Here is an 18,511-nt window from a genome sequence, read left to right on the forward strand (position 1 = left end):
TATCTGATAATAATTCTGACATCATCTGGAATGAAAGTAGAAAACTTAAAATGTAATTTTATTTAATTGCAAAAAAAATTGAAGTAATTTAATATTGTTCAAGCAAAAAAAATCTGGTCATTATGGAAAAGGAATCTCCTCATAGGTTATTTGTAAGTAAGGATATTTCATTGGCAGCTTCCAATATTCAGAGTTGTAGTAGAAATAGAAGGTCTTCTCTAGGACCATCTTGTCATAAGCCTCCAACAGGCTCATAATCATTTCTATCACTGACTGGTGAGAACGAAACGAGTGATAAAACTTCTTGATGTCTGTGGCGAGATCTTTCGTAGAAGACTGTTGAAAGATGGAGTCATCTCCCAAATAGAGCGGCTCTCCGCTGTACAAATAGATCTTTGTGTAATTGGTTGGAGTTTGGCTCAACAGTTGCGCACCCAGCTCCATTAATTTCTTATATGTACGGTGCACAAACTGAGAACAGTCGTAGGACTCGAACCACGTTGTGGCATTGGCACCAGGTTCTGACATTACCGTCCAAGTCTCGTAATACACACCCGTTTCATTGTCCTCCTGAACCCACAGAGCCAACTCATTAAACATCTCACCTAACAAAACAAAAAATGTATGAGAGAAACAGCAGAAAATCCAGACAGAACAGAAAACACATGGCGATGAAGATAGCCTGGGGATGGTGCGAGAGCTTCAGGCTACTCCAATATTCTTATATTCATTGTTTATGTTTTCTGTTTTAAATGTTTTATTACATATTCTGCTAATAAAAATAAAAAAACAATAATGTTCTCTAGGTAGATGACATAAATGTAGTTTTGTCAGTAATGTTTTACACCATTTGTCAGAAAAAGTGTTTGTGAAGTTTTGTAATTCATATTTTGGTGGGTGGGGTTATTTGAATATTTTTTTCTTTTTGCTCACTTGTTAAAAAAAAAAAAAAAAAAAAAAAAAAAAATGTTGTTTGGCCCAACTTGGCCACATACGGAACCCCTAAAGGGACATGTTGATAGAAAACAAAATATGAGATGAATTTTCGGCATCATTAATCCAGTCTTCAGTGTCACATGATCCTTCAGAAATCAGAAATGCTGATTTGCTGCTCAAGAAACATTTATTATCAATGTTGAAAATGTAAAAAAAAAAAAAAAAAAAAAAAAAAAAATCAGGATTCTCTGATGATTAGAAAGTTCACAAGAACAGCATTTATTTGAAATCGATAGCTTTTGTAACATTATAGATGTCTTTACAGTCACTTTTGATAATGCATCTTTTCTGAATAAAAGTATTCATTTCTTTAATTTCTTTCCAAAAATGAATTAAAAAATGCTTACTGACCCCAAACTTTTGAATGGTAGTGTATAAAAGTGTATAACAAAAGCTATTTCAGAAAAATGTTGTTCTTTTGATCTTTGAGAATCCTGAAAAAAAGTAAAAAATTGTTTTCAACATTGATAATAATAATAAATGTTTCTTGAGCACCAAATCAGCATATTAGAATGATTTCTGAAGGATCATGTGACACTGAAGACTGGAATAATGATGCTGAAAATTCAGCTTTGATCACATGAATAAAAAAAAACCCCTTACAAACTTACCTGATATCTCTCCTATTTTCTCCAAAGTCCCATTCTGCTTCCAGTGCATGTCATCTATGCCCTCATAAAAGCAGGCGGCTCCCTGGTTACACCAGAATGGGGCACTCACACCCTCTCTTTCATGAGGAAAAGTGCAATTCCCAAGCTGAAACAGCTCGTACCACTCCATCGTGAAGTTTCTCCCGGTTTTTGCGCTTCCAAAGCCAATGGCATCATGCATTATATGCTGAGGTGCAAAACTCTTGATTAGACTCAAATGAACAAACTTAAAAAAAAAAAAAAAAAACAGTCCTGCTATTCAATGCATGCACTTACAAACTTTCCCAAGATGTCACCATATTTGAACTCCCACACAGGAGTCTGAAGTCTGAACACTGAGATGATGTCGTAGTATTCCATGACAGGTATCCGACCATATGGATCTCCAGTGGGGCAGAATGGGTATAAAGCCTGGCAGTAGGGATCTACATCTGGACGGCTGTCGAGTCGCCTAGAAAATGATATGACATTGCATTATGTCTACTTTTCAGCGAACAGGTTTGGCTAACCTGGTGGATGTCACATAACGTTAATACATAACATATAACATAATAATTAATATTCATGAGCATAAAATTGTGAAGTTTATTTTTATTCACTGGGGATACAGGTGTATATATAACTAAGAAATCAATTAAACATTCAAATATTGTGAATAATGTATATTTTCATATGTATTAATAATGTCCTAACTGAAGTTAACACTTTGCCCACAGCGTCTCATCATTGTACATATAACGTGACAATAATATAATCCTTTTATATACTTATCTTCCTCTGTGCATTCATTACTTTCATTTTCACATAACTGTATATAGCACATCTAACACATTCATACACTTCCATTTTGCACATACGTAATTCTGTCTATTGTGTATTTTCTATATTACTGTATTGCCTTTTTTATTATTGTGTTATTTTACTTTTCATTGCCCTTATCCTTGCCTTTCCTGCACTGGAAGCTCTTTTCATGCTATGCAATAAAGCCCATTCTGATTCTGAAGAGAGTAAACCAATAAACCAAATACTTGCAAAGTAACTTGAAAACAGTCGAGTAAATACGAACCAATATAAACACATTTGGTCCTAGTTAGTACTGACAATGTAACTGAGCTGAAGTGTACAGTAGGTGGCTGCAACTTACTTGTAAGGCACTGGCCAGACCTGCTTTCCACTGACCCTAGAAACGACCAACCCCACAATCCAACAGTGAAGCACCGCGTAAATGAAGTGAACGGAAAACTTCATCTCAGCACAGGCTCGCAAAAACACTAATGTGCTGTCTTTCTTGCAGCTATATATATTGTTTAGTCTCACATCCTTGTTTTAGAGAACAACACTGATCACGTGACGGACTAAATTGAGTCAACTGGTCAGTCACGAGCTTTTTTTTTGTTAAGGGCTACATTGCTGTCAAAATAAAAGTCACTCAATAATAATAATAATGTGTAATATATGTGGCTATACCTATGTTTAGATAACAGTAATAATTATAATAACTAACAATTCTACATTCTGAATACTACATTTTGTTTACAAAAAAATTAAAATAAAAACATTCACTAAAAGCAAACATAGACATAGCTTTTTAAAACAGCAATAAAAAAAAAGTTTTGTAAAAAAAAAAAAAAAAATACAGGCTCAATTGTCTACAAATCTAATTTCAAGCATTTAAGCATAGATCAAATAATTTTACTGAAGTGTGTCCACATTTTGACGAATAGCGCTAATTTTAACATAAAATAATGTTTTATTCTGAAAAAGTATTTTTAAAGCAAGCGTGAGCGTTCTTGGAGTGAAAGTCACTTTGCGCATGTGGCTGTTTCACGCGGCATTGCTATGGTAACAGTAAACATCCTTGAACTGAAGCTTTTCCTTTTGGGATTGTTCCCTTTTATCTCTTCGTTAAAGTCCAGTTTATCATGTCAGACGTTGGCTCTGAAGAGTTTGACGACGAGCTAGGCTCTCTGGGGGTGAGTCACTGTCAAAGTTTCTGTTCAATTCGCAGTGTGTTCACAGCAGAGATGACAGTAATACCTTTGTGTTGAAGGAGTATGAGGGAGACAGAAACGAAGCTGGAGAGAGACATGGACAGGGCAAAACTGTCCTGCCTAATGGAGACACTTACCAAGGAGCATATGAAAACGGCAAGAGATCTGGCCAGGTCATTTTGCTTACAAAACACTTTGTTATTATGCAGTTTCTGTTCTCTTAAACATATGATAAACCTTGTGTTGTCTGTATATCAGGGGACATATAAGTTCAAGAATGGGGCCAGATACATTGGAGAATGGTACATGAATTTAAAACATGGACAAGGCTTATTTTATTACCCAGATGGCTCCAAATATGAAGGTAAATCTACATTGTCTATATTATCTCAAATGCATCAGTACAGTATATGTGATTTAGGTTAAGGTTAACATCATGAACTAACAATGATCCTTTACACATAGTTCAGAATGAGTTGTTATTATAAAACAAAAAAAACAAAAAAACAAAAAAAACAATTAGAAACTAAAACTATTATTTTTGTTAATTGAAATACAGCTGAAGTACTAACTAATAAACTAAAACTTTTTAATACTAAAATAACACCGCTTTTACAGTACTTATTAATATGTTAATGTTCATTACTATTTATACTAATATTTTTAACATTACAAGTTTATTACAAGTTTATTACAACATTAGTTCATTTATTGTAAACAAACATGAATTAACAAAGAATAGTATATATTTTAGTGATGTCAAATCAATTAAAACTATTTAAACTACTGTATATATGTGTGTGTGTGTGTGTGTGTGTGTGTGTGTGTGTGTATACACATACTGTATATTCACAAACTTTTATGTTTGATGCGATTAATCACGTTTAATCGATTTGACAGTATTTTATTTAATTATAAACATTCTGAAATTAATATTAATTCTTCATTTTAACGTTTCACTTTAATTGTTATGCATTTTGCAATATAAAAATATTGTATTCATGTAGAAAAAAATCTAAATAAGCATTTTAACTAACTAATAGTCTCAGACCCCCCCCCCCATGATTTATAGACAGCATAGAGTGTAAACTAGTCTTCTTCACATGTGAAATTGTTTCCTCTTTCTCAGGAAGCTGGGTGGATGACCAGCGACAGGGTCATGGTGTTTACACATACCCCAATGGAGACACATATGATGGTGAATGGCTGCACCATCAAAGGTAGTTGAAATGCAGCTCATAATTTTAACTCTCTTTTTCACAGATCTAATCTAGTAATTTGTCTAATCTATTACTATAAGTTGTAATAGTATTCATAATGTCTTCAGTTCAACTAAAAATGAAATGCAAATCATGCTTATTAATAAATGTAAGTACCTGTCTGTCTTTTTTTTCTCTTAGACATGGGCAGGGTACATACACACATCATGACACAGGTTCTCAGTACATGGGCAGGTGGATCATGGGTAAAATGGAGTCAGCCGGGGAGCTTATCCATTTGAACCACAGATATAAGGGCAACTTTGTCAATAATAATGTAAGTAATACTTTACATTTGTGGTTCTGAGCTGGTGGGTAGTAGAAAATGGTTTGTAGATATGTTCAAAGTGGGTTGCGGACAGCGGGTGGGGAACTGTGCTACATGCGATAATAAAAAGCAACTATGCTCTTCTCTCACACAGTGATCACTTATTTCTTACAAGCTATTGTCTTGTAATTGTTATTTTCTAGCCCTCTGGTACAGGGAAGTATGTGTTTGACATTGGGTGTGAGCAGCATGGAGAGTATCTCCAGATAGAGCAGGTATGTCTATTTTATGTTTTACAAGATGTCTTTAAATATCATGAGAATGTATTTCAGGTAGCATGATCACAAAAATATGCAGAAACTATACACAAAATGTTCCCCAGCCTTTATTCTCAGTCTTACTTTGTTTGTTCTAGTGTTACTTTGTTTGTTAAGAGAATTGTTTTAAATACCCATGTAAAAAAGTAGTGTGCTTATTTTATATTGAATGAGAACTTGTAGCGTACTTCCAATTTTTTGGTATTTTTAAAAAACTGTACTTGCAGATAATATAATATTAATGGAATAAGAGGACATTTAAGTGGACTTAAAGAGAGTAAACGTTGATGAGAAGGGCTGCGTCCGAAATCGATACTCTCTTGAGTAGGTAGTTTTTTTGAACAAGTACTTACTTTTCAAGCGCTAAAAAAGTATGTTCTATACAGTATGAGAGTGTGTAGTATGAATGTAATATGGATGTACTACATTCACCATGTTGTCACTGTCATGTGACCTACGGTGTCAGTTGTGTCACTTCACTGCCATTCACAAATCCTCTCCCGTGGCTTCATGGGATAGTAAAGTGTCCACAAAGATTACCTATTACATCTCGCCTGAAGTAGTAGATCATCTTTTTTAGTAGGGTACTTTTTTGTCTACTCTTTTATGAATACTGTGAATTCGGACATACAGGTACTTCTTTTGTCACATACTGTTTTTCGCATACAGAAGGGAAGTATGTGATTTTGGATGCATGTTTCTTAACACAAAAAAGTGCACTTTGTAATAATGTCAAATTAAAAATTTTACTTTAAAGTACATTTGAAATCATATTTTAATAATCTTTTGTCAAGAAGTACACTTATTTTGATTTGTTGACTAACATACTAAAGCACATGTAAAGTACTTGATTTTAATTTGAACTGTAGTGTGTTATTCGATATTGCATTTATATTTAATAGAAATGTACTAAATTGCAACTTCATCATTACGAATGTGTAATTATGAATATATTTAAATACATGACATACAAGTTTAAATAGAAATGACATTAAAGTATATTTTAGTTTACCATAAATACTTGTCAGTACATTCGGCAATACACTTTAATCATATTTCAAAGACAACAGAAGTAATTACAAATTACACATAAAGATGTACTTCATTTCTACTTAAGAGGATCAAAAAATTCACTCTAAAGTTTAGCTAATTGCATTTAATATAAATTTCAGCTATAATACATTTTCATTTAATCCAAATTAACATGCAATTAAGTATCCTGACATTCAGTTTCAGTTTTCACTTTCTCTTAGATTGTAGTCAGTAGTGGAATGCCCTTAGTGCATCGAGTGGATGAAGCAGTTCACTGGAGTTTCAGAAGTTTTACAGCTTGGTATACTAGTAAACATTGCCAACCACTTAGTTGATGAAAGTAAATATAATCTATCTCAATCCTGTTACAAACAAATGAACCCTGTGAAAACAGAATATGATGCAACTGAATATATAAAAGCATACCAAGTCACTAAAAACATGATGTTTAGTGTTTGATTTTGTTTTTTTATTCTCTCCCCAAAATACTAAACAACAAAAACCACCACAGCACTTTCCTAAACACCTGTTTATATCTATGCAGTGTCAAATGTTTTTATTCATGAGCTCATGGCATCCAGTGAATTATTCCAATTATTTAAAAAATGACTGAAATTTTACATTTAAAATGTATGTTTTTTTTAAACATTTATGATTGTTCTTTTAACAGTTCTTTTAACACAAATTATTTTGCTGAATAAGTGTTTCATTAAAATAATTTTTTTGATACATTTTGGGAATTGGGATTATTCATTTTAGCTCTGTTGTACCCTACCTATAAGAATTTGGCTTAACACAAATAAAATGAATTTGTGTGAAGTCAAATCATAATGATCAACATTTTTTGACAGCAGGACAAAGGAGATACAGAGGAAGATGAACCTGCCATAACCACCACATTGAAATGGAAACCCAAGGCACTTACTGGGCTTTCTGTTTGAGAAGGATTCTGCCACCTCAGGTATGTCCATATCCAGTTAAAACATAGGACTGCATTTACACAGTAAAGGCCCATTCACAGAATGATAACTGCACTCACCGGTCACTTTATTAGGTACACCTGTTCAACTGCTCATTAATGCAAATATCTAATCAGCCAATTACATAGCAGCAACTCAATGCATTTAGGCATGTAGACATAGTCAAGATGATCTACTGAAGTTCAAACTGAGCATCAGAATGGAGAAGAAAGATGATTAAAGTGACTTTGAACGTGGTATGACTGTTGGTGCCAGACGGGCTGGTCGGAGTCAGAAACTGCAGATCTGCTGGGATTTTCACACACAATCATCTCTAGGGTTTAAAGAGAATGGTCTGTAAAAGAGAAAATATCTAGTGAGCGGCAGTTCTGTGTGGTGAAAATGCCTTACTGATGCCAGAGGTCAGAGGAGAATGACCAGACTGGTTCGAGCTGATAGAAAGGCAACAGTAACTCAGTTACAACCGAGGTCTGCCGAAGAGCATCTCTAAACGCACAACATGTCGAACCTTGAAGCAGATGAGCTACAGCAACAGAAGACACACCGGGTACCACTCCTGTCAGCTAAGAACAGGAAATTGAGGCTACAATTTGCACAGGCTCACCAAACTTGGACAATAGAAGATTGGAAAAATGTTGCCGAGTCTTGATTTCTGCTGCAGCATTCAGATGGTAGGCCCTGTTCGTACCAATTGAGCATTGTTTAAACACCACAGCCTCCCTGAGTATTGTTGCTGACTATGTCAGTCCCTTTATGACCACAGTGTACCCATCTTCTGATGGCTACTTCAGGATAACGCACCATGTCACAAAGATCAAATCATCTCAAATTGTTTTCTTGAACATGACAAGTTCACTATACTCAAATGGCTTCCACAGTCACCAGATCTCAATCCAATAGAGCACGTTTGGGTGGTGGAATGGAAGATTCACATCATGGATGTGCAGCTGACAAATCTGCAGCAACTGCATGACGCTATCATGTCAATATGGACCAAAATTAAGGCAAAAGGGGGTCCATCCGAGTACTAGCAAGGTGTACCTAATAAAGTGGCTTGTCAGTGTAAATTAGTATTCACACCAATGCACAATATTGATCTGTTTATTCTAAACGTGCTGCAGTTTTGTCATCTGGTGCTTTAAATGCTCGAGCTCTTTAAAGCATGATGGATTCTGATTAGCTGTCAATGTTTTTGTAATTCACCAAAAAAAAAAAAACATAAAATGGAAAACATAATCGTTCTGAAAGTGATTCCAACAATATTTCTCTGTGCCGTTATCATTATAGTTGTGGTGTGGACTCTGCTATTCTTTTATATTTAGAACGATTTTTAGAACTATACCTTTATTGGTATAGTTATTGTCCTTGGTGTGAACGGGCCTTAACGCTGTAGCATTTGTAGTCACCTTTAAGGTTTTTTTTCTTAATGTTACTGACCTATTATATTCACAAATATGTAAATGTAAGAAATGATACAGAGTATATCCTTGTTTAAAGGAAGTGCATCAGTCATAAAACAACACCTTATATACTTCTATTCTACCATTTTAGACATTTTGACAATAAACATCTTGAACTGAAGTGGCTGTATCTGTCCATTGTAGATCAAGCCGTGGTGAAAGAGTGAGAAAGACAGACCCCCAAAAGATGATAAGAAGACAGAGGACCTCTAGATAATTATACTTGCACATATCTGAGATAGTCACATCTCATGTTTAGGGATAATTAAAATACTGTAAAAAATGTATTGCACATTGCTAGTTATTGTTAGAAAATGCATTAACTAACATCAACTAGGCCTTATTGTATAGTGTGACTGAAAAATCTATTTATACCTTATTTCGAGGCCCTGGTAACTGAAAAGTGTTGTAATTTCAAAAACAGCAGAGGGCGCAATAAACCAGCCCAAAATGACCTGTAATTGAGACTAGTGTTTAAAAACAATTATGCTGATTTTTTATTCATTAAAACGCACTAAAGTGTATGTCTGAGCCCTTTATTATTTTTTAATTTAGCAAATGTGGCCTGTATCAAATCTGTTTTGAAGACTCAGATACTTGTTAACAATCACTAACAATCTAAAGCATATTCAAAGAGCACCTAATTTTACACATATTTCTATGCAGTTTTAATCATCATTACTTCTATCCCTGACAATTTAGCATCAGGCTGATAGGCTGCCATTATTTCACTTCATACAGAAACCTGAAATCTGATTGTTTTTATTGCAGATCAGCATTTACACTCATATATTAAGGCATCATTTAATTGTATTTATGCAAGTTTTCAGTCCCAAAAACGAAAGGGACCATCCAGACTTTCATCAGCGACAGGTGCAAAAGCATTTGTCGTGGTATGTGTGTGCATCGGGTGACTTGTGTGATGGCATGGGTGTCTTGCAGATGTGTGAAGGTACCATATATACAGCCATGCTCAAAAGTTTACATACCCCTTGCAGAATCTGCAAAATGTTAATTTTAACAAAATAAGAGGGATCATACAAAATGCATGTTATTTTTTATTTAGTACTGTACTGAGTAAGATATTTTACATAAAAGATGTTTACATATAGTCCACAAGACAAAAAAAAAAGCTTTTTATAAAAATGACCCCGCACAAAAGTTTACATACCCTTGATTCTTAATACTGTGTCATTACCTGGATGATCCATGTTTGTTTGTTTTGTGATGGTTGTTCATGAGTCGCTTGTTTGTCCTGAGAAGTTAAACTGCTCAACGTTCTCCAGAAAAATCCTCCAGGTCCTGTATATTCTTTGGTTTTCCAGCGTCTTTTCCATATTTGAACCCTTTACAGCAGTGACTGAATGATTTTGAGATCCATCTTTTCACACTGATGACAATTGAGGGACTCATACGCAAGTATTAAAAAAGGTTCAAACATTCACTGATGAAGAATGTATGCATCTTCATCCTGTTCAAAAGTTGTGAAATTGTACACAAACTAGCCACTAGTCAGGTGGCTATAATTACATGGAAAATTGAGAGGCCATAAAGGATTTTCATCACTGGATTTACAGAAATCATTTCACTTTTGAGGAGTTTTTTTTCTTTTTTTTTTTTCTCAACAATGTATTATTATATGTATATAATATGTATGCTATTTAAATTATCACTCTCGCTAAGTCATTTAACCATGTATTGCTATGTCTTTGGATAGCTTTTGTCTTTTAAACAAATTTTTTATGATAAAATTATTTATTTTAATTGTAAATTTTTATGATTAATTATTACACTCAAAAAAAAAAAAAAAAAAAAAAGTAGGGGTTTGAAGGAACTGCACAGGGTTTGTGAATTTAATGAAAAGCTACACTCTAAAAAATGCTGGGTTGTTTCAACCCATGTTTGGGTCAAATATGGACAAACCCAACCGTCAGTTTAAATGTTTAAATGTTGGGTTTGTCCATATTTGACCCAAACATAGGTTGAAACAACCCAGCATTTTTTTAGAGTGTAGTTTTTCATTAAATTCACAAACCCTGTGCAGTTCCTTCAAACCCCTACTCTTTTTTGAAGGTCATTCTGGGATTTCTTATGACCACAGAGAGTCAGGACCTTGGGCAAATGTCTCATCCGAAGGACTGCTTTTTGACAGTATAGTGTCCCCATCACTATACTGGGGCGTTAGGACCCACACAGACCACAGGGTGAGCACCCCCTGCTGGCCTCACTGACACCTCTTCCAGCAACAACCTATAGTTTTCCCAGGAGGTCTCCCATCCAGTTACAGACCAGGCTCAACCCTGCTTAGCTTCAGTGGGCAACCAGTCTTGGGCTACAGGGTAATATGGCTGCAGGCTAATGCACTTCATGTCATTGATAACAAAGAATGGAATATATTTTCTTTCTCTTTGTATTTTTATATCAATATGGTACAAAATTATCCTATTCAATTCAATGTGATAAACGAGTTAGGTCAAATGTAATATAAAAGTAATCAGGTTACATTACCTAAAATGTGTAATGTAAAGGATTACATTACTAACCATGATTTTTGTCATGTAATTTGCAAATCAGTAACGAACTACAATTTGTAAGTAATCTACCCAGCATGTGGTTTGGCACTGCAAGGATGATCAGCTGTCCTTCCTGTAGTACTGTTTTAGGTGTCTTATATTACGAAGACTGCAGTTTTTTTTCTCTGTTCCCATATGCAGTCCTCATGCCTCCTGAAGCCGCGCTATGGCATGTTCACACAGTTGAGCAGGGATCCGGGACATCTTTCCCCAGGTGTTTTTCAGAGTCAGTAGAAAGGTCCGAAGTTGGAACTGACCTTAATTGTCTACCGCATAACTGTTAGTGTCTTAAAGACTGTTCTACAGGTGCATGTGCAATAATTGTTTATGGTTCATTGAACAAGCAGGAAAAAAACACTGTTTAAATCCTTTCCAATTAAGATCTGTAAAGCTTATTTGGATTTTACAAAATTATCTTTAATCTTGAAAAAGGGACGTTTCTTTTTTTGCCGAGTTTATATACCATAATGTCTCAGAATAGAGATACCTAATTTTGGTAATTGCCATTATTTTCTGCTGGTGATTCTAATTAATGTAATTCAATTATTTGTTATTAAAAATCAATACATAACATATTTAAGATAATGATTAAAAAGTAGACAATTCTACAAGCAGCATCTTCAGTCACAAGCTTCAGTAAAGAGAGAGGCCCGCTAATGTGCGTCACACTAATGTGTAGTTTCCTCTTTGCCGTTTCCTGCACCAGCCTGAGGCCGAACACAAAAGCATTATGTGAGTCATTCTGTTGACCTGATCATGTATCAGTTCTGAAAACATTTCTCTTAACCTAATTTAACTAATCACTCTATCTTTACATGTTTAAATACATTTGTAAGCCCTATATACTGTATATCATTACTATATGTCTTTAAAGCATTTAAGTATTTAAAAACAGAAATAACATATCTCACTGTTTGCTTTATTATGCTGTCCTTCAACACTTTCAGAACTTGTTTGCCAAACCCATACATTAATTCTCCCTCTTATGCCATAACATGATGTAACAACAACACCAGCCAATGACATTCTTTTTATTTTTACTAACCCTGATTGTGCTAAAATTAATGGAAATGATTAGGAAATACAATATGAGGGCTTTAGAATAGGCACATTTATGTAGCGCAGGATTTCAAAGCTTTGTCAATAATAATTTAAGAAGCTTCCTGATCTCATTGTTGTGTTGTATACAATAGACCCGCTGAGGGTGAGGGCAACGCTTGGTCCACTGCATGTGTTCTTTCAATACCTTTTTGAATCACGTCACCCACACTTCTGCCTAACAAGCTTCACCCTCCATTGGGCAAACAGACTTCTAACTGTGACTGGGGGTGTGGTTTTAAACTGGCTTGACCAGATTTCCCAAGAGTCTGTGTTTTTTTCCTTTGATAGACATAACTGACACCAGTGGAGCAGAGGGAAAACTCGCACTAGCACATATTTGTGTCCCTGGGAGCTGCTCTGATAAATTCCAAGGACTTCCTGAACGCTTCAACAGATCCGGCTTAGATCTTACAAGTCCGTGGCCAAATAAAGTGTTGACAAAAAAATCTGGGCAAATTAAAATGAAGCAGTATTCAACCTTCCAGGGATTAAAAGCAATAAGAGGTAATTTTTCTCTTTATTTTATCAGTTTAGAGGGGAGAAACCATGATATTGATATCCAGTATCCAGATAAGATATTCTTATATAAAATATAAGATTATATATATTTACATATACATACAAAGATATATATTATATATATAGATAATATATATATATACATATATATATATAATGCATATATAATTAAAATATATATAATTTCTCTATTCCATAGCTACATTAGCTATGGAATAGAGAAATTATATATTTTTTATATATATATAATTAAGATATATGTAATGTTTTTGTATTCATTATAGTTTAAATTCATATTAAATGCAATTAGTTGAATGTAAGAGTGTTTTTTTGACCCACTTAAGTACATATTTATATGCAGTTTCTTAATTACTTGTATTGTCTTTGAAATATGGATAAATTGTATTGCCAAAAGTACTGATAAGCATTTATGGTAAACTGAAATATACTTTAATGTCAGTTCTATTGAAATGTGAATGTCACATGTTTAAATATGTTTGTAATTACACATTATATTAATTATATGAACTTGCAATTTACATTTAAAATATATTAAAGGATTGAATAACAAACTACAGTTAAAATTATAATGAAGTATTGTACATATGTTTTAGTCTGTTAGTCAACACATCAAAAAAAATAAGTGTACAAAGCACAAAAGTCTTTAAAGCAAAACAAAACATTATTAAAACATGATTTAAAAGTGTACTTGGGGGAAAAAACTTTTTAAAAGTGCACTTTTTAAATGTGTGTTATGAAACAGTCATGAAAGTGACCTCTCTTTAAGTACACTTTTTTATTTTACTAATATTAAGTAGCTTTTTTAAAATATACTTTTAGGATTTGAAGTACACTACAAGTGCATGCACTTCTTTTTCACATGGGCAGTAACTGAATATTCTATTATTTGGTGTAAATGATACACAAGGGAGGCTAGAGTCCTATATCTCAGGATCTATATATCTGTGTCTCCTGTATCTGTGTCTTTTTCTTGGGAAATAAAGTTGGAAATGTTCAATAGCTTCAATATATGTCTATACAGAATTTGAATTAAAATTCCCTGGCCTTAGATAACTACAGTATGGTCTTTCATTGTATTATAATATTCATTATTGATTTCAAAAAGGAGAGGTTAGACAAGGGTGGAAGCACACCTACATATGTTGGTATAACATAAACGGATGGTTCTTATAGAAAGCAGAGAGACTCTAATAAAGGAATAAAAAGGCATGTTTGATCCAATACAGCATATTCAGTAAACCAACGTGAGCTGAAGACTGGATTAGAGAATGTTGTGTAATGCACTCATAGGTTCTGAGCAGTAGAATTAATGTGTGACTTCCTCAGATATCCTGCAGAAAACAAAGGCCACTCTTATATTCATAAGCTTTCTCCCTAAGGAGCTTGGGTGGGCTGTTCTCACACACGCATGCAACTGCAGTCTGTCCTGTTTGAAATCCCTCTAGTAACCGGATAGTCCATGATTTGGAGTGCTCTATTTTACTTTCCTCAGACAAGTTCGGTATACCCACCCCTTGGCGTTATGCTCACTTTCCAAAACCACAGTCCAGCAGCAAGGTTAAAAAAATCAGCAGTCATGGATCTTACTTTTTGTAAAGCAAGCCAGTCAGTGAGCTATTTAGAAGCAAACTCCAGTGAATGATAATATATCATGTTCTGTACAGTGTCAGAACAGACATTATAAATTACAGTGATCGTGATGAATGCGCAGCAGTGATATGAGGACTGGGAATACTGCACAGGTTTTGAATCAATTTTAATCCTTCCTTTGACACAAGAGCTGCAGCTAAAAGCATAATACATGGAAAAGCATCTGACAAAAATGTGACCTTTACTTACAGCAAATATAATCTGTTTTCTCAGTGCCAACTGGGACGTCTGTGATTTTACTATAAAAAAAACATGATAGCACAGCAGTGTTGTTATTAAACCTAAACTATTAAAAATGACTTTCATTAATTGAAATAAAGTTTAAATAAGATAATATTAAATCAAAACATAAAAAGCGTAAATGAACATTAGAAATTAAAACTGAAATTGAAGTAATAAAATGACAAACAAAATTTCAAAATATTAATAAATACTATAATAATATATAAATAATGCTAGTACTAATAAATACTAAGTTAACACTGTCACACACACAAAGATATAACATTTCTATATATATTTTTATAATTCAAAAACTGTTACTCGTAAATAAAACCTGTTACATAAAATGTAAAAAAAATGCAGTATACAAAAATAGTTAACATATTAAAAAAATTGAATACTTGATGTGAAAGATAATATAAAAATATACTTCTAACTTTAGAATTTGTTTATTGATGGGAACAAATCTTTGTTGTTTTTTCCCCAAGTACATTTTAAATAATGTTTTAATAATGTTTTGTTGTTTTTGACAAGTGTGTTAACTCAATATGCCTTCTGTGGTGATTTACAGGGTATGAGAAGCAGAGGAAAATATTACACACATTCAGCACTCAAATCAAAAAGAATATCTGACGTGCTCCCCATCAAGGTCTTCTGCCTCTGCCATCATGAAGGACCGCATGGAGGAGTTGCGTCAGCGGATGAAGGCCAGCGATAAGATGGTAGACAACAACACCTTTAACACAGAGGAGGACATGGACCCATCCTCGCTGATAGGCCTGCAGGCCGTGATCTTTGAGGCAGAGCCTGTTCTTGAGAACTTCCTGAAGGAGGCACAGAACATTCGTGACAGCATTGAGGAGCTGAACTCGGAAGTCAATAAGTTCAGCCAGCAGCAGAGAAACTTTATGGCCACCATCAGGCGTCTCAGCATCATGAAAAAGGAGAGCAGCATGACGCGAGACATCAAGTTGTTGGCCGAGAGCCTGAATAAAAGGTTAGATGCTCTTTCCAAGCAGGCTAAGCGAATTGAGGCTGAGCTGGGCCCGGACACCGCCACGTCCCGTATTCAGAAGGCCCAGCACGCGGCCCTTTTCCGCCAGTTCCAGCAAGTAATGCGACAACACAATGACGCGATCCTGAGCAAGCAGGACAAATGCAAGCAGTTTATCATCCGGCAGCTGGAGGTTTCGGGCCGTGAGGTGTCCGAAGAGGAGGTGGATAACATGATAGAGCAGGGCAAGTGGGAGATCTTCAATGAGAACATCATAGTGGATGCAAAGATCACTCGTGCGCAGCTCTCGGAGATAGAGCAACGCCATAAAGAGCTCCTAAACCTGGAAAGCAACATGAAGGACCTCAGAGATCTCTTTCTAGATGTGTTCATGCTGGTGGAAGAGCAAGGGCACCAGATCGAGAGCATACAAGCCAATGTGGAGAAGACACAAGACTATGTATCAGTCTCAAAGGAGAAGTTCAAAATGGCTGCCAGATACAAGAAGAAGAATCCTCTCAGAAGACTGTGCTGTTGTTGCTGTCCTTGGTTCAGATAGCAGGGCAAAATAAACGGTGTGAAAGTTTCTCATTTACTGCGCTTTCAAGGGAAGAACTGGGGTCCGAATACAATTGAAAACATAGATCTCTGTCTGATGAAAATAAAAAGCAAAGGCACAAAGCACTTTTAGACAACATTAAAAAAGGCTCCGTAGCAATGAAGACTGGGTGTTGACATGCAATACAAGTGGTTATATAAAGAGTCATTACGTTTTGTTACATCACATTATGTAAGATGTAGTCAAGGGTAAATTTATTTTGTATTTTATTATTGTGAAAAAGCTACACCACTTTGGAAGTTTTATTTTATTTGTACCCTTCAGTATTATTGTTTATAGGTTATTTTTATGCTTTAGATTTATCAAATGTCTGAGCTAACATTATTAAGACTATACTGTATAAGACTAGCAAATATGTCCTATATTCTTCAAGCAATACTGAAAGATTTCTGCAAGTCCATGTATAAAGGTGCGATCACATGTATCGTTGTTCGGTGAGCTAAATTAAATTCCAATAGGAATATCCACATGATAGGGGATTTTGCGTGACAGAGAAAAATTTCCTCATGCAGATTTCGCAGAAAGCTTGATTTGAAAGTGGAATGTGATGTGGCAGCGCCTTTTCTGGACACACAATCCCCACAATTTTTGAAAAACTATATTTCATATAATTTATTACGTGAATTTTTTTTTAATTTTATTTTGAGATAGTTCTTTGAAAAATAAGAATAAAATACAAGTTATCATTTTGAAATATCTATGAAATGTGATACCACGCACAGTCTAATATTTGCTCATAGTTAATAAGCCGTTACTCTGGAGCTGATTAGAATTAAACTGGTTGGGCTCGTGATGAGGTGAATAATGAAGACATGTTGGTGAGTCAACAGGGCAGGTATCAAGTGTCTGAACAATTTCTAGGATCTGGGTGTGTCTTCAGAGGAAAATGTGTTGCACAGAAATTGGAGAAGAATATTATTTAAAAATGCAATTGAAGCAGAACAATGTCACCGTGTTTACTCAGATAATTGAGAGAAATATGAAAAGGTTCACATTCCTTTTGACTAATGAATTTACATTGCTCTTTCTTATAGAATTTTTATTAAATGCACAAAGAGCTATTTCTAGCTGATGGAATATTACAGAACTGAGCATAAATATTTATATTGATTCCAGAAATCCCAGAAAGTTTTTGATGATTGTATATTTGATAATAAACAATAAGTTTCAAGGCTCTATTCAATCCCAATATTCTGATTTTCCAAATAAGTAAATAAATAAATGCAATGATAGGATGTCCTACCTGCCTGTCAACATATGTATTTCCATACCTCCACACACCCTGCTTGAGCAGACATCACACGTCATCAGCGCGTTCCATGAGGCTATGCAGAGTTGTAGACAGACAGTCACAGAGCAAACAGCAGTCATCTTTTAGGTACAAAACAACAAGATTGTGCTACATTCACTCTGTCGTATTTACCATAATTAAGAGATGGCAATCTGTGACGTTCTTCTCTGACTCTGAGCTGTTCACATCCTCATAATTATACGTTTCTATGGAAACACTACCAACAGCGAAATGAATCCCCTCTGACTTGTACCACCTGACTGCTGCAGATTCATTTCGCATCTGTCAGGAGTTAGCAAGCAGCAATAAAGCACTCAAGGGAGGAGTAGTGAACTTCATCCATCTAACTCATCAATTCCGTTCTCAATCATTACACAACACTTTAGGTACAACATTAACAGTTCTGACTTCCTTTTCAAAATAGGAGTCCACAATACAATTCACTTATGAACACAACATTTACCCATAGTCCTTTAACTAACTAGGCTTCCAAACATCACATTTAGGTCTAGTGGTATGAGTGTGAGGGAGTTGTTGGTGTGCATAGAGATGCAATGAGATGGGAAGC

The 18,511-nt window shown here is 34.9% G+C and overlaps 3 protein-coding genes across 4 annotated transcripts; 2 read left to right on the plus strand and 1 right to left on the minus strand.

Annotated features, from left to right (window-relative positions):
* Positions 1-31: 31 nt before the first annotated feature.
* cln5 (CLN5 intracellular trafficking protein) lies at positions 32-3,028 on the minus strand. Its single transcript, XM_051905980.1, has 4 exons — positions 2,791-3,028; positions 1,923-2,097; positions 1,608-1,833; positions 32-605 (listed from the first exon to the last, which is right to left on the minus strand). Exons 1-4 carry the CDS (start codon positions 2,892-2,894, stop codon positions 121-123), a joined length of 990 nt encoding a protein of 329 aa, XP_051761940.1. The 5' UTR covers positions 2,895-3,028; the 3' UTR covers positions 32-120.
* Positions 3,029-3,138: 110 nt separating this feature from the next.
* On the plus strand, positions 3,139-9,477 carry rsph1 (radial spoke head component 1). Of its 2 annotated transcripts, none has more exons than XM_051905987.1 (8): positions 3,139-3,619; positions 3,697-3,810; positions 3,896-4,001; positions 4,767-4,857; positions 5,038-5,173; positions 5,368-5,439; positions 7,365-7,474; positions 9,098-9,477. In XM_051905987.1, exons 1-7 carry the CDS (start codon positions 3,569-3,571, stop codon positions 7,452-7,454), a joined length of 660 nt encoding a protein of 219 aa, XP_051761947.1. In that variant the 5' UTR covers positions 3,139-3,568; the 3' UTR covers positions 7,455-7,474; positions 9,098-9,477. The 2 variants fall into 2 exon arrangements, with proteins under 2 accessions (XP_051761947.1, XP_051761949.1); XM_051905989.1 differs by having other exon boundaries at positions 7,368-7,474.
* Positions 9,478-12,628: 3,151 nt separating this feature from the next.
* stx19 (syntaxin 19) lies at positions 12,629-17,886 on the plus strand. The gene is made up of 2 exons (XM_051905984.1): positions 12,629-13,131; positions 15,611-17,886. The coding sequence occupies exon 2, from the start codon at positions 15,708-15,710 to the stop codon at positions 16,590-16,592; it is 885 nt and encodes a 294-aa protein (XP_051761944.1). The 5' UTR covers positions 12,629-13,131; positions 15,611-15,707; the 3' UTR covers positions 16,593-17,886.
* Positions 17,887-18,511: the final 625 nt, after the last annotated feature.

This window comes from Ctenopharyngodon idella, chromosome 9 (assembly GCF_019924925.1).
Source record: "Ctenopharyngodon idella isolate HZGC_01 chromosome 9, HZGC01, whole genome shotgun sequence".
Lineage (NCBI taxonomy): Eukaryota > Metazoa > Chordata > Actinopteri > Cypriniformes > Xenocyprididae > Ctenopharyngodon > Ctenopharyngodon idella.